We start from the raw sequence: 22,336 nt of genomic DNA on the forward strand, positions 1-22,336 counted from the left end.
CTAATATACTCTGTCCCATCCTCCTGTAAAAATGTTTTATATAAATAATTTCAGTTTGGTTTAACTTAAGAAGAAAAGTGAAAGTGTTTTCGAAATAGCAAAAAAAAACCCCAACCCAAACTATTTTTGTGTGCAATTTATAAAACAGTCGGTTCAGAAATAAATAACTTGTAGGAAATTCTGTAGTATGAAAAAGGTGTTCCCTATGGGACAGACTATAGATACTATTTAAGTATTTATTTTAGTTTGTGGCTTAAGAATGTATCCAACACACTTCTTCACATCAGATATGTTTTAAAACATTACCACTCAATAGATAAATAGTATTCAATGGCCATGTATTTTAGTGTTATGTTACAGATCACCTTGGGCTATTTCTCGCTCCAGCCAGTGCACCACGACTGGTACATAAAAGGCCGTGGTATGTGCTATCCTGTCTATGGGATGGTGCATATAAAAGATTCCTTGCTGCTAATTGAAAAGAGTAGCCCATGAAGTGGCGACAGCAGGTTTCCTCCCTCAATATCTGTGTGATCCTTAACCATATGTCCGACTCCATATAACCGTAAATAAAATGTGAATGGGTGCGTCGTTAAATAAGACATTTCCTTCCTTCCTGTTACAGATCTACATAATATCCTTTCCAGTTGGAATTTGGCACATTCTAAAGCCGATCTATATGTACACAACGAATTTCGAATTTTGCTGAATTTGATTTTTTTTGCACTTGAAAACTTCCTGTCCACAAGATCATTTACCGGCCTCGGTGGCGTCGTGGCAGGCCATCGGTCTACAGGCTGGTAGGTACTGGGTTCGGATCCCAGTCGAGGCATGGGATTTTTAATCCAGATACCTACTCCAAACCCTGAGTGAGTGCTCCGCAAGGCTCAATGGGTAGGTGTAAACCACTTGCACCGACCAGTGATCCATAACTGGTTCAACAAAGGCTATGGTTTGTGCTATCCTGTCTGTGGGAAGTGCAAATAAAAGATCCCTTGCTGCCTGTCGTAAAAAGAGTAGCCTATGTGGCGACAGCGGGTTTCCTCTAAAACACAGTGTCAGAATGACCATATGTTTGACGTCCAATAACCGATGATAAGATAAAAAATCAATGTGCTCCAGTGGTGTCGTTAAATAAAACAAACTTTACATTTTTTTCCTGTCCACAAACTCACAATAACCCCTACCTCTCGAGACCCAGCAGAGTTCTCCAAAATTTTGTCCATGGATGTCTTCCTTGGTATGTAGGTTCAAATTTAAGTTAGTTCTGACTTGTATAGTCTGTGATTTCTACTGCCGGATCTATTCGTCATATATCATTAGACTTTCAGAGAATAGGGAATGCTCATTTGTCAAAACCACATTGATTTCGGCTTGTTTCAACATCTACATCAATAGACAGCTAACTTGCAATATGTATGTACAGTCAGACTTATCAGGAAGCCATCAGCTAAGCAGGGTTTCTGCCAGAGGGTAAAATGGGTATGGAGCCATACCCAAATGTTTTGGCAGATTTTTATTTTTTTATTTTTTTTTGGACAAAATCAATTACTCTTGTCATTGCTGTATGATTTTCTTAACCCTAACCCTAAACTTAACCCATGTTCTTTCTGGGGAAGGCCACCCATACCAACAGTTGACTGGTTGCATTCAGTTCCATAGCGCCATGCATACCCAAAAATTTCTTTCTGGCAGAAACACTGCTAATGGATTAAAAAGGTGATCTTCTTAGGCCTGTCCATGACAGGTGAGTGGTGACTTACAAGGGCTTCATACTCGCCTGAAAAATAATAAAATAATGAGTCTTTTCATGCCCACCGTTAATCATTTTTCTTTAAAGTAAGTTAATTTGTTTCATATTTGTGGAACTGCTTGCCTAAATTAAAATGTCATGTCTGGTATTTTTATCAGATAAGGATTGCCTTTTAAGATTATTTAATGCAAACATAACACATGGCTCGAACTTAATGATGGCACCGACAGCAATTGCCGTTGTTGAGATATAGATTTCCATAGGTCAGGAGTGTCACCAACGGCACTTTTCTGCCACTGGTTAAAAATGTCTGCCATCAGTGCAGCTCCTTAACGATTACAAACTGTATATACCTGGGGCCTAATTCTCTAAACTCTCGCAACTTTGCGATCTCGCAGTGCAATGCTAAAAGACTTACAAAGAGGATGCTTTGTTGTCTAGCAGAGTTACTAAGAGTTATTAAGAGAATTAATTAGGCCCCTGATGTATATTATCTGCCAGTATTTAACATTTGTGTTTTTGAAATATGTCTACATACAGCAAAATAACCTTTCAGTCATGTTTATTTCCTGCTGTTTTAGCAGGCACACAACTGCCGTCAGTGGACTGTTTCAGCCATGGCAGTGTTTTAAAAATATTGCCACAGGCGAGAAATTCTGAAGTCCGATACCTGATAACACATTGGGTTATTTCTAGATCAGGTGGCAAATGTTTTGCCAAAATGACTTTGACGAAATGAAATTATGCTAACAGTTTTGCCTGATTTTCATAATGATTGTCATCAGAGTTTTCAACAGCTCATACATCTGAGAATTCAGGGTACTACAGATCATACATCTGAGAATTCAGGGGACAACAGCTCATACATCTGAGAATTCAGGGGACTACAGCTCATACGTCTGAGAATTCAGGGGACTACAGCTCATACGTTTGAGAATTCAGGGGACTACGGCTCATACATGTATGTCTGAGAATTCAGGGGACTACAGCTCATACGTCTGAGAATTCAGGGAACTACAGCTCATATGTCTGAGAATTCAGGGGACAACAGCTCATACGTCTGAGAATTCAGGGGACTACAGCTCATACGTCTGAGAATTCAGGGGACTACAGCTCATACGTCTGAGAATTCAGGGGACTACGGCTCATACATGTATGTCTGAGAATTCAGGGGACTATGGCTCATACGTCTTGAGAATTCAGGGACTGCTGCTAGATTAGATTTTGGATGTGCTGTAGCCTCTTAGTAAGATTTCTGCTTAACAGAGGTGGTCATGTTAATTGTTGACTAAAAATCTAAAAGTACATTAAAAAAAGGTCATAACCAATTTCCTGTACCCCTTGATATAAGGCAAAAAGAGGGTGTAAACTATTTGTAGTTACAAATGTTGAAATATACTCTTCAAAAACAATAGGGGAACCTGAAATATTAAAACATACGTTTTGACCACGGACATCCTAATTAAGAACGTTCAGGTCTGTTTATCAACACACCGAAACACATTCCATAGTTTGCACATGCATCACGCAGTTGCCCTTTACACGTGTGTGGGGTGTCATTCTCGATTTTGACAATTTCCAGGAAGGTCGATTAATCACTGTGGGACATTATTTCTGTCAATCTTTTTCATTCTGTTGATCATACAGTTGTTATTGTTTTGTTTTTAGTCATTTGTATTGTTTGAATTTACGATTTACTGATAAAAAATGTCAACTTTCAAATTTTACTTCTGACCCCAATCGTCCTTCAAGATCTTTGGTGGTCATAAAACCTACTGTAATACTGAACTACCGGTTGTAATGTTTGCCCAATTAATTCACTATTATCATATAACCATTCCACACAGCTAATGTACCTTACAATTTTGGCTATTGTAAATTCTTATTAGAGTTCCCTTACTTTTTTTGAAGAGTATATAATTAGTCACCAGTAATTAAAATACCAAATGGGATTCCAAATCCTGTTTGACCATTCATTGCTTTACTTCACAACTTATTCAGGGCTTCTGGATTATGTTAGCCCCACTCCCATGGCTAGTGATATTCAATGTTGTGCTAGTAAATAACTACTATTGCCATGCCCAATGGCTAGTGAAAAAAAAAAGAAGAGTCAACTGTTGCAGTTTTTGTAAATATGAATATCCTGCACCTACCCCAACCCTCCAGTGTTAGTGTCTTTAGGTGACATATCTGATTATTACTATTATTTAGTAAAATTGTATAACTTAAAGTAAAGTAGGGCTAGTGAATTTTTAATTGGGCTAGTAAATGTTTTAATTCATTGATCCCATGGCTAGTGGATTTTAGAAAAATTCTAGAAGCCCTGACTTACTGAATATGCTTCTCTAATATCCAGGTCATAGGATTGATCACCCTCAGTGGACTCATCCATCCAGTACCTTATGTCTTGTACACCAAAGACCATTCTATGTTAGTTCCTATTTATGGGAAAGTGCAAATAAAACACCCTTGTGGCTTTTCGGTATTCCAAATTTCCCTAGCACCATACCACGCTCCGCCTGTTACTGGCTACGGCCGGACTGCTGGTGCTCCCTTGCACCTGCCAGTGCAGGCGGTCCCCTCCTCCTACCCAATCCCCACCTTTCCTGTCCTTGTCTTCGGTAAGAGTAGCCAATGTGTCGTCGGGATCATTGGACTATTTCTTGTTCCAGCCAGTGGTGTAGCAAATACCGTGCTATGTAATATCCTGTCTGTGGAATGATGCAAATAAAATATCACTTACTGCTAATTGAAAAGGCAGCAGGTTTCTTCTTTCATTATCTTTGTGGTCCTTAAACATGTCCAGTGCCATATAATTAGAAATAAAAATGTGTTTTTACATTTCTTCCTTGCTTCATTAACAAAATATTCTTTTCATTGTCAAAACCAATGTCATTATATCTCACATATGTTGAATGATCCCTTTCTTGGGATTAAATACCTCCAATGTTAGATCATAAAACTCACTAGTATCGACAACTACAAAGTGACTGTTTGATAGCTTAAACAACCTATTATATACTGTGAAGTAGAAATTGATAAAACCATTTTTAACTAATTAGATAATTATAACACAAAATTTAAACATAGGAAAAAACATTTAAAATTTTGGATAATTATGTAAGGAGAAATTTAAACTTCAGATACATATAAAAAGAATGTTAAAACTTGAAATAAATATAAAGATAATTTTAATTAAATTTTAGATAAATATGAAAAGAAAAAACTTCAGAGAAATTTTAAACTATAGGGTCAAATCTGACCAAATGGCTACCTCTATTTCGAATCCATTTGTTTTATTAGAAGCTATATTTGGTCATGTATCTGCAGTATTCAAACATCTTTTGGACTCTACATCAGAGATTCAGTTTTGATTAACATAATATTTTCCATTCTGTGTATGACAAATATTAGGTTTATTCTAGTTTTCATACTAAACCCCAACTTGCTATGAGTGTTGATCATATGTCCTATGAATGTGTGAGAAAAAAAAGGTGTTGTCTGTTATATTAATGATCAAAACGCCAGTGATTGCTCACAGCATGGTTTGGTATTACTGGCAAAAATCACAGAAGGTGTAGACTAGAGCTAATCAAGTATTCATAGCCGTTCATAGATTATGCAATGGACGGAGTTCTAATATTCATAACATCTATGTACAAGTTCTTGATAATGGTCCAACACTGGTATTGATTTTGTTTTCAGTTGAAGCTCATCAGTAAACAAGCGGCCATCACTTACAGAAACTGAGACCATACATGAAGGTAAAGGTCTTCGGAGGACAAGACTTGTGGCTATGTTTCAATTGTTCAGTCTTGTAGATGGGTTGGGTTGTGTTAGTTGAGTGATGAAAATTATCTCGGGCAGAAAGTCATTAACTTTCCGCTCCCGATCAATATTTCTCTTAGATATTCAATTTCTTCTCAGACAAATGGAATTATTGTGTCAGGGTATATAATTTTTCTATTTGTGTGGTCATAACTAAAGGAGTTCTTTAAAAAAAAATTTATATAATATAGTAACTGACATATTTCATATTTATTTATTTTTCCATTAAGCAATTATATTTGCAAAAAAATATTAATAGAAATACTTTGAACAATTTAACCACTTTTGTTTGTTTTTTCCAATTTTTGTTTTTCACTAAGATGAAACACAGATTATAGGGTTTTTTTCATGCTGTTTTTATTTCACATTCAAAGCATTTAATTATACTCTAATTGATTTATTGCTTTTGTAATTGATATTTATGCACATCTGCCAATTACTTTAATGACAGTAATTAAAAGTAGTCAAAAGAATGTGATTAACTGCTAAACTCTATAATTTAAAACAGCTTTGCACCATGAGTTTAATAAAATTAACGGGAGAGTAGTATATGTATTGCTCAATTGAAATCAATTCAGTGAAATGTAACTCTTGTATGGCTTGTCACACATTGACAGCTACCAAAGCTTAAGGCAGCCAGTTCTTGTTTCGTCTGAGCTTTTCCTTCGTGAAGTGAAGTTCATCCATCGAGATCTCTGTCCACACTTTAGTGAACTCAATGTCAATAGACAGTGATGGGGTGTACTACCAGTTCCAAAGTGAACACGGAGATGAACAAAACGGAGAGAGGTATGTGTCATACATTTACTGAGTTATTATGTGTTCATAATGTCTGTCATATATTTACTGAGTTATTATATGTTCATATTGTCTGTTATATTTATTGAGTTATTACATGTTCATAATATCGGTCATATATTTAACGAGTTATTATGTGTCACAATGTCTGTCATATTTACTGAGTTGTTATGTTTTCATATTGTCTGTCATATATTTACCAAGTTATTATGTGTTTATAATGTCTGTCATATATTTATCGAGTTATGTGTTTATAATGTCATATATTTACTGAGTTATTATGTGTTTGTAATGTCTGTCATATATTTATTGAGTTATTTTGTGTTCATATTGTCTGTCATATATTTACTGAGTTATTAAGTGTTCATAATGTCTTTCATATATTTACTGAGATATGACGTATTCATTTTCCTTGTCTGTTGTATATTTTCTGAAATAAATATGTGATCATATTGTCTGTCATATATTGTTTTAGTTAAGTGTGTTCATATTGTCTGTCATATGTTTACTGAAATAAATATCTGTTACAGTGTTAATATTGTCTGTCATATTTACTGAGTTAGCTATGTATTTGACAATGTTCATGTGGTCCTTAATATTTACTTAGTTATAATATGTTCCTGTTGTTTGTCACATTATGTGTTTGCATTGTCTGTCATATATTTACTGAGAAATATGTTTGTAGTCATATATTTATTGAATCACATATGTGTTCATGCTCTCCGTCATATATTTCTTAAGATAAGTATCTGATCATATTGTCTGTCATACATTTTCTGAGGTAAGTCTATGTTCATATTGTCCAAAACTCGAAATGTACAATATGATTTTTGATATTCAGTTTCACAAGCTGTCCTTCACATTTTTGAAAATATCAGGTGGGTGATAAATCACTCTACTCTTAAAACTCCAGCCAATCGCCTAGTGTTCCATAGGAAACATGTTCAGTAAAGAATGCACATATTGACACACAGATTTTTGTATGACACAAATTAAACAAGCACTGTATGATTGTAATGATATTCAAGAAATATACCACCCACATAAAGGTTTGGTCTGTTCTGGCAATATTAATTGACAAACAAGTACTGTAAGTTTTATGGTTTATCAGCAGTTGTGACTGGACAAGGCAGCAGAATTCTGACTTTGTGCACAATAAATATGACATAACTGACTGTAACTTTGATTCATATCCATTTTTGGTAAATGTTCCTTTTTTTTTTCAATCGCTGTGTATTAGATGTCATTGTTTTTAATTAATCATCAAACGAAACATTGCGAATACACATTTGACACAAAAAAAATTCAGCATTCAAAGTGATATCAGCAAGTCTAGGTTTAATAAAGTGCCAAGAACAATTGCATATGAGCTATGGGATGGAGATCTTTACATTGTGATATTTGTTTATTTTTCTTCATCACTATCAAAATAATTGTCAATTCTATACATCATAATTTTTGTTTTTCACATATGTTGATAAAATATAAAGTTCTACTTTACAAAGATGACACTTAAAAATGTACCATCTATCAAATGTAACATATTAAAAAAAAAAAAGTAAAGATTTATAAGTAATATTTATTGTGTAACAAAATGATTATAGTAAAAATCTTTGTTAAATCTGAACCGAAATAATTATTAGCGATTTGGCTCTTTTGGTCAGAAACTCAGTAACCAAATTCAGGTTTCAATTAGCCCAGTGGTAAAGCGCTCGCTCGATGCACGGTCGGTCTGGAATCGATCCCCGTCGGTGGACCCATTGGGTTATTTCTCGTTCCAGCCAGTGCACCACGACTGGTATATCAAAGGCTGTGGTCTATACTACCCTGTCTGTAGGATAGTGCATATAAAAGATCCCTTGCTGCTAATCGAAAAGAGTAGCCCATGAAGTGGCGACAGCGGGTTTCCTCTCTCAATATCTGTGTGGTCCTTAACCATATATCTGATGCCATATAACCGTAAATAAAATGTGTTGAGTGTGTCGTTAAATAAAACATTTCTTTCTGATTAATCTATAGACAATGCATGATTTTCGAAGTAGCTTTTATGCAAATTAATAATGAAATATAGTCTCCAAATTCCACTTTAATTCCAATTTGGTGATTTGGCGAATAATAGCTTAAACCCCAAACATATTACACAGTCTGTATAAGATGGTCAGCCTGTCAAAGAAACTAATAAAGATTCTTGAATTTGAGTGATTGAGAAAGTTTGTAATGCACACAACTTCAATCGGCTAAATAATTCATTATCATTCAGATTTCATGCCACATACATTATAGAACAATTATTTCATCTACTTTTTAACTAGACAGTTGGTTTTTCACCCAAACCCCCAACTATTATCAATAGAAATTACTTTGATCAGCATTAGTCAATCATTCTCAGGCCCGTAGGAACCATATCTGGAGGGTGGAGGGGGACACAACTTCTATTTGGCAGTCGAAACCTCCAAGGGGGGGGGGGGGGGGGGGGCACAAGCCATATTTCTACCTTTATATAGTTTGATAAAAACATACACTTTCATCCTAGTGAGGGGTGTGATGTAGCCCAGTGGTAAAGCGTCCGCTCGATGCGAGGTCGGTCTGGGATCGATCCCCGTCGGTGGGCCCATTGGGCTATTTCTCATTCCAGCCAGTGCACCATGACTGGTATATCAAAGGCTGTGGTATGTACTACCCTGTCTGTAGGATGGTGCGTAGGTCCCTTGCTGCTAATCGAAAAGAGTAGCTCATGAAGTGGCGACAGCGGGTTTCCTCTCTCAATATCTATGTGGTCCTTAACCATATGTCCGATGCCATATAACCGTAAATAAAATGTGTTGAGTGCTTCGTTAAATAAAATATTTCCTTCCTTCCTCGAGTGAGAACCCCCCCCCACGCACATTCCCTTGTTTCATACAGGCCAGATTCAAACTTGTGCTGTTGCCATACTGCATTGCAGGATGTCCTCTGATTGGCTGGATTTCTAGCATCCCTAAAAGATAAACCCAACGAGTCTCACTTTGTTTGCTGAATAATTACTTATTTTATTACTATTAAAGAAAATACCAGTACATCAAACATACCATACTGTTATATTTAAGTTAAGTCAATAAGTGCCCTGTTATTTCAAGCACTTTGGTTCATTTCCATTAGATTATTACTTAGTTGAAACACTGGATCGAAGTGTTGCAAAAATACTAGGGTCTTCTATGAAATGTGAATACACAAATAATGCTGATCATTCTGTTTACTTTACACCAGTGGTTTTCTCGAATTATTATAGAACTAACGAATACAGACCAGAAATGAGCAATGAGGCAAACATTTAATCCATATATTATGATTAGATTGTCCATCCTCTATGACATTGATTGCAAGGTCTGTAATTGTTCTGTCAGGATGTTTATGATGCTCTCTGAATATAAATATAAACAATTCCATTACATTATGTATAGTTATAATAATAACTCAAGGATGTTCATTTACTGTAATGGAACAGAAATAGACCCATTTCTTTGAATAAGCCTACCTTCAGAAAGAAAGAAATTAAGCCTTTGTTCTCTCTGGATTGTAAATATATATAGTTACAAGCTTGTAAGACCAAACAAATTGACTTTTAAATTCGGCTCATAGAAATTTAAAAGAAAATTCTTCCCATCTCTAAACTCTTTGTGTCATGACCTCTCTGTACTTAATTAAAATACTCACAAAATGTATTATGTCTTGGCCCTTCTTTCCCAAAATGTATTTGGCTATGTCTTTTAGATCTACCGATACTACTGGCCACTGAGTTAGTCTTGTGTATGTAAAATCACTGTGGGAAATATATGTTCATCTCTATACAAACATGCATATCTATACATACATACATATACATATACATACATACATACATACATACATACATACATACAGAGCGCATCGTGGTTAGTCTCGCAATTTGCGGGCGATTCGGTGCCACAGGTTTGAGTCCCAGCAACGGCATGGGGCAATTTGTGAGGCCAGAAAGGATTTATTTATCGCCGGTGCCAGTGCGTTAATATCTATGTATGTAACAGTCAACCTCGACATACATACAATATATAGATATTCATACATCAATACATACATACATACATGATGTATATAATGTGAAATACGTCTAGAGTATTTAGTTAGTAGTTTTTAGTAGTTTCGTACTCAGGATATTAATAGTAATTATCACTTTGACCATGTATCTGCATAGTTTAGAAATCTTTGTAAACAAGAGTGTGCTAAGTTGTTGTAATAAATAACTGTCAAAAGCAAAGTATTTTGTCAGTGCTGTGTGTCCTGGGACCAATTTAACCCAACAAAATGTTTTAATAGTTCAAAATGTATAAGATTTCTTTTTTTCATCCTTGTTTGATATTACATAACTGTCTGTATGATACAGGTGCTAATCACACACATGTATGTAAATGTATAACATGATGCATGAAATTGGCGCCTTGTGTATTAATATGGTCACTGGTTTTATAGAACTTAATAGATACACTTGCAGCAGTCTGTGGTTTTATAGAACTTCATTGATACACAAAGAGCAGTCAGTGGTTTTATAGAACTTTATAGTCAGATATACAGTCATTATTAGTTTTATAGAATGCATAAACAGCACTTTTGATATACTAGTATGAATTCTGTTCACAATCCTGTTAAAACTAGCACAAAGTATTGCCCCCCCCCCCCCCCCCCCCCCCCCCCCCCCCCCATCCACCCTCGAACCTCAACAATGTTGTGTTGTTTAGCTTATTTATTTGTGTCACTGTTGTGTGGAACTATAGATAACTTTGTGACTATTTGAGGTGGAGTTATAAATAAATATTTAGATAATAATTTGGAGTGGACTGTTGGTAGCCATGTTTCTGCTTTGGTAAAGTAATAATTTGTTGAGTAACTATAGATATGAAGTGAAACTAGATAACTCAATATGTGTTTGAGGAGGAGCTATGGCTATCTGAGATACTATTTGGGTGGAGTTTTGAATAATTAAGTAAATGAATGGAGTTGTGAGTGGCTGAGTGGTGCTGTTTGGGTGGAACTATGAATAACAGATTAGTAATTAGTTGGAGCAATGAATACCAGATAAGTGATTGGTTGGAGCTATGAATAACAGAATAGTGAAAGTTTGGGTGGAGCTATGAATAAGAAGGGATGACTGTTTGGGTGGAGCTATGAATAACAGAATAGTGAAAGTCTAGTTGGAGCTATGAAAAATAGATGAGTGTCTGTTTGATTGGAGCTATGAATAACAGATGAGTGACTGGGTGGAGCTATGAATAACAGATAGTGATTGTTTGGGTGGAGCTATGAATAACAGATGAGTGTCTGGTTGGGTGGAGTTATGAATAACAGATGAGTGACTGTTTGGGTGGAGCTATGAATAACAGATGAGTGATTGCTTGGGTGGAGCTATAAATAACAGAAAAGTTACTGTTTGGGTGGAGCTATGAATAACAGATAAGTGACTGTTTGGGTGGAGCTATGAATAACAGATGAGCGACTGTTTGGGTGGATCTATGAATAACAGAAAAGTTACTGTTTGGAGCTAAAAATTATGGATGAGTGACTGTTGTGGTAGAGCTATCAGTTGACTGCTTGGAGCTATGAATATTACATTAATTACTGTTTGGGTACAGCTATGAATAATTGATTAACTGGACTGGGGTGAGGTATAGTAACTGCATATTTCAACTAACCTCGTTTGCATTTTCATTTGCACATGTACAGGGAAGAAGGGGAAACATAGGCATCGTCTAGATGTTAAGACACGTAAGTAATCACTATGATCATAAGCAGCAACATGCAAACATAGGTAACTGAACACTAGCTTATATTATCCTCACTATTAACACATTAAAGATAGATGGCTGAACACTATTTTCACTCGGTTTGTTAGTTATTGTTGTTTTTGCCAGAGATGTGCAGTGTGTATTTATTTTAAAGGTTGTGCTGTGGTTAATTTTTGATGTCTGGCAAATAACGATTAACTAAATGAGGTTGATATTTTACATATTCAAAAACACGACTAGCAAATTCTATTTATCTTATGTGTTATAATTAATTAATTAATCTGATTAAAATTAGCTCTACTTGGTCTGCCAGTAGATCTAACAGCATTACGTGGACTCCCATGTCCAGGTGACATTTCATCTATAAATAACAATTTAAATATCGACCAATTACACTTTGCCTTTTATAGCATTATTCGGGAGCATACAAATTCTAAAAATACCGGGCGAGACTATTTATGCAATAGGCGAACTTGTTGGTCTATTTCAACATTGAAAAAAACAGGGGGAAAAGTGCAGTAATAAACTCTGGATTGTATACTAGTATAAAGAGATTTTATGGCTATACCATCACGTTTTTTTTTTTCGTTTTAAAACTTATTTTATATAAAATTTTATATTGCAATTAGTTTTCAGCATACTTCGTAATTCACCAAAATCATTTCGTGTACCCTCGGCATAATCCCGAATGTTTTCAAATTCTTTTCAAATCACTGGCATGATTTTGCAAGTAAGGTTTTGATTGGTCAAATGAAAGGTCAACTGGACATGAGCTCCAACGGGCTGCTGTTCGATCCACATGTAATAGTGGAGCTAATTTTAATTAGATCGCTTATAACACTTCTAAAATAACATTTTAATTAACGTTTTAGTAAATCACAGTACTAAAGTTGCCACCATCGTTAATATGACGTCATTACGATCAGCACAGATTAGTTTGACGTCACACATTTTAAATAAATCTTTGAAAACATTACGCTCAGGTACACGGATCTTGTTGGCTTGTAAGCAAATGACCCATTCACAGCAACACATTACCTAGAGACCTTGCAAATTTGCATACCATTATTAACCGGGTTAATAAAATAAATTATCACATGGGTTTATGACATGGATATCATAGGTAAGTTATAGGATAAAATGTAATACACTGTATTCAGCACTTTTTGTTATTAATAGCAGGACTAGCTCTGGCACTCGACAAGTTCTCCAATTGCAAATTTTAAAAACAGTTGGCAAATTTTATTTTAATTTTGCAAATACATTTCATGCAATAATTATTTTAGTAGAAAATAACTGGTTTTTTTTTTCATTTTTAAAGTTTAAGTAGATATGGCGAGATATTTTGCTCACTCGGAGCTAGCGCTGAATAGTATGCACGCTGTTCATTGATTTTTCTATTGTGAAAATTGGTGACCAATAGGGAAGCAGTAGTTTTGAGGCAACAAATAGATGAGAATTAAAAATATATCTATTATTGTGTAATAAACACTGGGTGTCTGAGGTTAAATGTGTTATATAGCAAATATATTACTGCTTCTTCTCTAACCTGCACCCCCTCCCCACCCCGGTGTTGTAATATCTTGCTTGAAGCCAACCTGAGCACCACTTATATACATACACATGTATTTGTTTTGTCACTGTTGAGAGTGGGACTGTAGATAACTAACTGGCACTATTTATGTGATGGTAGCCATGTTTCTGCTTTTGGTAGTTACAGATAGTTGAATAACTGCAGATATCAGAGTCAGTATTTTGGGTGATATTGCTGTTGGTAGTTAAGTAAATGTTTGGGTGGACCTATAAGTAACTGAGTGACTGTTTTGATGTAGGCACTTAAGTGACTGGGCTAGATGCTAGTTTTGATTTAGTCAACTAGTCTGGGAGTGGCAGTCCTCTTTGTGGCAGTGCAGGAAGGATGTAGTATCCAGTGAAGGATCTCCTTGATAGTGGCTGTCCACCTATAGATGAGGCACCAGATAGATAGATATTCATGGAATCGGCCACTATTTTGCCAAAACACCTATTCGCCTCTGTATTGTGCAGAGATATGGTCTTGATTGCAGATAATGCTTTTGTCATTCAGATTTAGAGCTATAAATAGTCATTTGACAATTGGGGTTGCAACTTTAAATACACTCATGTCACATGAATCTGCATGGCACAAAAGTCTGCACATGTTAATTATGTTACATTATGTCTTGAAACAAACAAACAATGTTAATTTAATTCATAAAACAATGGTTAAAACGACATCTTGATTGTGAATATATGTATAAAACTGATCGATAACAATTTGATTGAAAAAAACTGAATTAATGCACTAAAACTAATATTTAATTTAAGTCTATGCTGTAATTTATTAACCATACTGCTTGATTTAAAGAAAAAATTAAGTAGACAGCCAATGTTTTTCTGAAAAATAGAGTCAAATGCACATTCGGCCATCAACGCTTTTTTGTAAATTATGAACATAATGTCCAACATTAACTATTTTACATTTCTGTGAATATTATTAAAATCAGTAGACATTTGAGCATGAAATTACATGAAATTGGGATTGATTCCCCGTTGGTGGAGACTATAATTCAATTCAATTCTTTATTTGTACAGAGCTTTATACGGCTCATTGGCACAATACTAACTGCTTGTTTCAACTAACCTTATTTGCATCATTTTCATTTGCACTTGTACAGACCAGAAGGTGAAACATAGAACTGAGACGGGTAAACGTGATGACTCTCCACAACATCATAGACAGATAGGTAATGGAACTCTCCCTTATGTTCTTCTCTCTGTTAACCTGTAGGTAGTGGAACACTATTACTAGCAGTTGTTCTCACTGTTCACCTATAAAGGCAGGCAGTTGAACACAAACATTTGTTTTTACATCATTTTTATTTTAAAAGTTGATTGATTTATTTACATTGTATTTGTTTATTTATTTTAATTTTTTAGAATTATATTTTTTTTAACAGATTTGTGCAATTTTAAAACCAGCATGTTAAACGGACAGTCCTGAATTTAAAACCATTGTAAAATGTTTCTGACCAATATAGAGCCTTTTCGATGACGTAACATACAAATTAAATACATTTTCTTATTTAAAATATCAGTGTCTGTATTTACACGGTGTTTGTTGTTGTCCTAATGCTTGTAGTAGTCCAAACTGGGTTTTACCTCCCAATAATTTTGTATGTACGAAAAAATATATATCATGAATTAAAGTAAAAACTGAGTGCTACAAACATTAGACTCTGAATCAGTGCACTAAAAGTATAATTTTGCCAGCCTCGATCAACGTGTTTTTGTATCACCTGTCTTCCCACTGCTGTGATGATCAACTTACACAAATTTACACAGATGCTTCAATACATACCTTATTGTAATTTATGAATCCATAAATGAAATAAATGTTTTATTTTATCTGTTAACGTAAACATCCAAGCATACTTTGAATTTCCCTCCGAGTGACACACACAACCAATATGGCTGGCCAGTCTATAAAGCTTACAGCATGGCCTATTTTTAGCTATAGTCTGGTTCATAATTATCATTGATTGCCTATATTGCTAACAAACACTATTTGTGCTCATTTACACAGTTAATAGCAGACAACTTTTGTTGAATAATGATAATAAATTTTGTCAATGTTTTTTTTTTATATAGTCATTTTGTGTTATCCCAGCTAAGGAGCATGGAACACCATTTATATTTATCTTGTTTTCATAATGTAAATTAACCTCAAACCAACTATAACAGGAAGTGTTTGTTGTCTAGAACTTAAGAAAAGTTGGATCCATTACCTGTTAGTTGTTTCTGTGAACAGTATCGACAGAAGTGGTTATTTTAATGTTTGCTGTGCAGACTTATGTGCCGTCATGCAGGTGAGTAAATACAGGGGTGTCTCACTAAAAAGTGATCATTACTTGAATTTAAAAAATATTATTTAATTTTTAACTTTCAGTAGTATCAAATTTATTGTTTTAACTTTAAAATGTAAAGCAAATGCTTAAATGCGCAGACTTAGGTGCCACCAGTATAGTTATTTGACAATTGGAATTGGAACTCCATAGTTTGGGTGAAGCTATGAACAGGGTTAGGCGAACTGTGACATTTTTTTTGGAGCAGAGATGTTTCTATGGTCATTTTGTTTGTAGAATCCAAATCTGATGGAATTTTGTACCTATCTTGACGTTTGATATCAGTAAATGGCAAAAATTCAAAATGCTGGCCAAAGAATATAATTTTTCACAACATTATATGTATTTTCAATACACTATGGCTTGTAATACATGATTTCTTAAGTTTTTCAGAATGCTGATTTCAAATATGATGCCAAATGTTTTATATAAACCATGGATCTCAAAATTTGCTGTTACAGTGACCTATCATTAAAGTGACAGACCCTAGTTTTTAAACACTATAGCATATTTTTCACTATTAGAGCCATTTATGATGACTGAAATCAAACATTACTTATATTTTATTGTTTAGATTATCCATTTCCGTACAACCGAAGTGTTTCTGGTCGTCCTGGTGTTTCTAATACAACATTTTTCTTATTTTTTAAAATCGACTTACATCTGAGAAGTATCGGTTATAGAGACAGAGTTGTAGTCTATTTTTAAGGGCATTTCTCCGTTTCAATGTAACAGACTCTTGTTTCACCCTGTTGTAACTTTGTCCAAATGTGTTACAGGTTTATAGATTAAGAAAACTTTAAAGTGTCCATTTTTATGGGTTGAAACTCATGTCTGTGACTTTAAAGAAGTTGTTTATAGAAGCACATTAATATTGACCAGTATTAAGCTGCATCCTATCTTCGAGGTGAAAAATCCTAGATGTACAGATTGGTTGAAGTTCGCCTTGTTTCTGTCCTATCCTTTATTTGTTATACAGTAAACTGATAATGAAACATGAGAGAGAGAGAGAGAGAGAGAGAGAGAGAGAGAGAGAGAGAGAGAGAGAGAGAGACAGAGAGAGAGAAAGAGAGAGAGAGAGACACAGACACACAGACAGACAGACAGATAGACGATCATAATGAATTCCTTTTCAAAAAATGTACATACAAAGTCACTACCAAACTACAAAATGAGGCTGTTCTTTAGGAATATGGAAGAAACCAAAGAAAGGAAAGAAAGCTCTAATTTTAAATACTTCAAATAATCTAGTAGCTAAGAAATTTTATAGTGAATGGATAAATACAATAATATATCCCTTTATTGATCTAAGGGTTTTGATCAAAAGATGAAGAATAGAATAGAATTCTCTATGTTGTGCCTGTGCAATGTGTTCTCACCATGGGTAGAAAAGTGTGCATGATTGCCATCCACATATTCACGCACACTTCAGTTGAAAATGTGTCGTATTTTTGCTTTGCTTAATGCTGGCCCAGGTCTTTGTGCATAGGAAACGGATCCAATCAATTGAAGTCGTTGTCTCATCCACCCAATCACACTCTGAATGACATTATTAAAGTGCCTCGCGACTTCTCATTGACTGTGTTCAACCTGTATCTGACCTACTCATTGCCCTTCTCAACATTTTGTCAAAACACGATTCATTTTCAACTGAAGTGTGCATGAAAATGTGGATGGCAATCATGTACACTTTTATACCCATGGTGAGAATGCATTGCATGGGCACAACATACAGAATTTCAGACATGGGCGTGTTGAGACAACCCTTTTGTTGGGGTCATAGTAGGTACATATGTTTGCATAACTTTTACCATTTTGTTGTAGCCTCTAACTGGAAATACCATTACTTATATTGAAATCCAAATGCTACTTAGGAAACCTCACTCTGGGCCTAATCCACGAAGGCCATACATTCCTTCTTTCATAATTAGTGTGTTGGATGGGCATCGTTAACATGTGTAGTACTAACAATATGAGTGACCCTTCAATAGTGACACTTGAGTATACATCGGCTATTGGGAAAGATGAAGAAAGGTTATGAATAGAAATATAATAAAACAGAAAAATTATATAAAAAGGTAATAGCATTTTCCTGCATTACGTAGTATAGCAGGAAATATATGTTTGTTAGTGTTATTTAATGGGTAGGGGGATAATATTGCTTACATAAATATATAATAGATGGATATTTAATGATAGCATGAACATGGATGCCTATGATAAAGGAAAAACCCAAAGAGTATCGAAGAGAGCTGGAGTATGATTTTGGTTTAAAATGACATCTGAAAGCTACAGTGCAATAAGACATCGCCCAAGTAAGACATCGGTATCAATCTCTTGGGTGAAAAGAAAGAAACGTGAGAAGAAACTTAAAGAATCAGTCTGGAATAAAAAGAAGATCAAACAGATGAGACTTATAAGCACCAAATTATAAATAGAAGAACCTACAGACTTAGATCCAGACTTAGATAGTATGGCCTCAACTTCAGTCAACAGTCATGTTGTCTTCCCAATGGGCACAAGAAACAAATCCATTTATAAGAATCTCATTAATATGATAATGACTTGAATGCCATCATATCTTCATTTGTTACTATCGGGACAAGATAGGACAATAGCATCGAGTGTCTTTTAGATTCTAGAGTGTGTTTCAGAGATTTAGCTGGTCTACATTTGTTTATCTACTCAATACAGATATTTTCAGCTGCTAGATTATTATCGGTACCTACAGTTATATATAAATTATGTCCTTTGGTTGGTTTCTTACATAAGTATATCATTCTTCACATAAGAATACTTCCATTAGATTGTAAGGCTTTGATTTCTCATTGCTTTTTATACAATGTTTCATTCTGAAATCCTTTCCACGTTCTTATTTTGTGTTTCTATATTCATTTACTCAGTAATGAATAAAACAGAAACAGAATATTGGATGGCATCTCTGAGAACTGCATAAAGAACTGCAACCAATCTGTACATGTATGTGGGATCTGGCCCCTGGACGACATACTAGTAAAAATTAATGTGATTCTATACCTTACCAGTAAATATTAATATACATGCATCAGATCACATTTTGGACATCATAGTTGAGATCAGCACCCTGAGAAACAACAAATCATATATTACAACCCATAATATATTAATAATAAATCTAACATGAAAATTCTCATTTATGGCAGCCATTTTGAATTTTTGCCATTAATCGATATCAAATGTCCTGCTACATAAAAAAAGTCCATTGGATTCAGATTCTATGGGCAAAATGGCCATAGAAACCACTCTGCAAACTCAACTTTTACGAAAAAAGTTCAAGTTTGTCCAACCCTACTATGAATACACGAGTGTCTAGGTGGAGCTATGGATACTTGAGTGACTGTTTAGGTGGAGATATGAATGGCTGACAGCAACTAAGTGGGTGGAGCAATGAGTGATAAATAGGAGACTGAGTGATTCAGTGGGTGGAGCTATAAACAGCGGAATGAGTGTGGTGGACTATAATCCAATTCAATTCTTTATATGCATTGAGCTTTATGTGGCTCACCAGCGCAATACTAACTGCTTGTTTCAACTAACCTCATTTGCATCATTTTCATTTGCACTTGTACAGACCAGAAGGTGAAACATAGCACTGAGACGGGTAAATGTGATGACTCTCCAGAACTTCAAGGACAGATAGGTAATGGAACTCTCCCTTATGTTCTTCTCTCTGTTAACCTGTAGGTAGTGGAACACTCTATTACTAGCAGTTGTTCTCACTGTTCACCTATAAAGGCAGGCAGTTGAACACAAGTTTATTTTAACTTCATTTTTATTTTTAAAAATTTCATTTATTTATTTACATTGTATTTGTTTATTTACTCTTTTTTTAAAAAGAGTTGGGCAATTTTAAAACCCGTGTGTTAAAGGGACGGTCCTGAGTTTACAACCATTGTAAAATGTTTCCGACCAATAGAGCCTTTTCTATGATGTAACATACAAATTAAATACATTTTCTTATTTAAAATATCAGTGTCTGTATTTACAAGGTGTTTGTTGTTGTCCTAATGCTTGTAGTAGCCCAAACCAGATTTTACTTCCCAATAATTTCGTACATACATGTATGAAAAAATATATATCACGAATTAAAGTAAAAACTGAGTGCTACAAACATTACTGTATGACCACAAACACATTCGATATACAGACACTGGTATTCTAAACAAGAAAATGTATTTAGTATTAAATAGTAGTCGGCAACAAGGCTTTGTTATCACTAACATCTTACAATGGCTGCAAACTCAGGACAGTCCCTTTAAGAACTGGATTTAGGTAGCCTTTGACCTAGAAGTGTTTTGTATACTTTGCCACAATGAACTGTTATTCAGCTGTTGTTATTGTTTTAAAATCAAACTAGAGTTCCTTGTTTTCTGAATATATCTTACAAATTTAAATTGTTTATTATAACAAAATATTAATATTAAATTCTTAAAGTGGTCAAAGTGCCAAAGGTAATGTGTGAATGGTTGGTACTGTTTGCTGTTTTGTTGTAATAGTAGTAACAAGCTGTTGGCTAATTTACAACAACAACAACAGAGGACAATTTTATTATATAACATTCATTGAAATTTCCCCGTCGGCGAGCCCATTGAGTTATTTCTCGTTCCAGCCAGTGCACCACGACTGGTATAACAAAGGCTGTGGTATGTGCTATCCTGTCTGTGGGATGGTGCATATAAAAGATCCCTTGCTGCTAATCGAAAAAGGTAGCCCATGAAGTGGCGACAGCAGGTTTCCTCTCTCAATATATGTGTGGTCCTTAACCATATGTCCGACGCCATATAACCATAAATAAAATGTGTTGAATGCATCGTTAAATAAAACATTTCTTTCCTTCATTGAAATTTATTAAAATATCAGTGAATAATATATCTCTGTCAAGAGCTTTGCATCTTCTTTGCTTACCATTTGAGGTATACCTTGTATATTATCTCCTGCCTCTCACTTGAAAAACACTGAAGGGTCTGTCCTGCCATCCTAATAGCACCAACTTGATAATTTTCATTTTATTCAATTTAAATAAAGATAATAAGTTAAATTATTTACATTTTGTTCGGCATTTCACAACCCCATGGGCCAGGATTTAGCTCAGTCGATTGATTGCTCGCCTTAGGTGCAGGACTGAACCACCTCAGTAGATTCCTTCAACTGATTGTTGTTTTTTACGTTCCAACCGGTGCACCACAACTTGTCAAAGGTTGTAGGGTGTTCTTTCCTATCTGTGGGAAAGTGCATACAAAAGATCCCTTAAATTGCTGCTAATGAAAAATTGTAGCAGGTTTCCTCTGATGACTATGAGTCAGAATTACCAAATGTTTGACATCCAATAACCGATGATTAACTGATCAATGTGCTCTAGTGGTGTCGTTAAACGAAACAAACTTAAAAACAAACTAGTAAGAACTAACCGACAGCTTGGGTGGCTGCCTCCAATATAAAGTCCTGACTACACTGTCAGTATCATTAGTCGACAGTGAAAATAATGTTCACCAATAGTAAAAAGTGTTATTTCACTGTAGTGACGTCAGTTATCAAATTGTTGTCATTGGTCAGTTTGTTTGTTTGTTTGTTTGTTTTGTTTAACGACACCACTGGACATTGATTAATTAATCATTAGCTATTGGATGTCAAACATTTGGTAAATCTGACTTCATTGGACAGTCACACATATACTGTTATTCAATGGACTTCTATATTTACTGTCATGTCATCACTTAAGAAAAATGATGGCATTGATAAAACAATGGGTATGTGGTATTATTATTTTTTTAATGAAGATAAACATATGAAAGTTATACAATAAACAGAAAATTCTCATGTTCTTTATGAGATGGGATATCAATCAAATTTGACAAAGAGAAAAGAAGAGGAAATATATGTTCTATTTATTATTCCATTTTGAATACTCTTCCATTTTGAATACTGTATTTCATTATTCTTGTTGTAACTGTAATACACATTTTGCACTGTGCACTGTGTCTGGTTATTTTCTATCATAGCATTCCTAATTGATTTTATTTTACCAAAATAGTTGTATATGTGCTGCCTGGCCCACAAGGGATCATATGTGCATATAAATGGCCTGTCTTGCTATTTGCTAAGTGTAGCTTATGTAGTGGAAAGAGTTTTCCTCTGCTATTATTGTACAAATATAATACACAATAAAAAAAAAAAATAGCCATATATCTTTGGGCCTACAA

The 22,336-nt window shown here is 34.8% G+C and overlaps 1 protein-coding gene across 5 annotated transcripts in view; it reads left to right on the forward strand.

Annotated features, from left to right (window-relative positions):
• The window catches only part of LOC121375402 (serine/threonine-protein phosphatase with EF-hands 2-like), a 133,393-nt gene that overhangs the window by 42,164 nt on the left and 68,893 nt on the right, over window positions 1-22,336 (forward strand). For 2 of the 5 annotated variants that reach the window (XM_041502833.1, XM_041502835.1), the window contains exons 3-7: window positions 5,459-5,517; window positions 6,199-6,370; window positions 12,113-12,154; window positions 14,871-14,939; window positions 19,708-19,776. In XM_041502833.1, the coding sequence (XP_041358767.1) occupies window positions 6,316-6,370; window positions 12,113-12,154; window positions 14,871-14,939; window positions 19,708-19,776 (235 nt within the window). In that variant the 5' untranslated portion in view covers window positions 5,459-5,517; window positions 6,199-6,315. Of the gene's footprint in view, window positions 1-5,458; window positions 5,518-5,930; window positions 6,371-12,112; window positions 12,155-14,870; window positions 14,940-19,707; window positions 19,777-22,336 lie in introns of those variants that run through there. The other 3 variants (XM_041502836.1, XM_041502837.1, XM_041502834.1) reach the window with 2 other exon arrangements.

This window comes from Gigantopelta aegis, chromosome 6 (genome assembly GCF_016097555.1).
Source record: "Gigantopelta aegis isolate Gae_Host chromosome 6, Gae_host_genome, whole genome shotgun sequence".
NCBI classification, from domain to species: domain Eukaryota; kingdom Metazoa; phylum Mollusca; class Gastropoda; order Neomphalida; family Peltospiridae; genus Gigantopelta; species Gigantopelta aegis.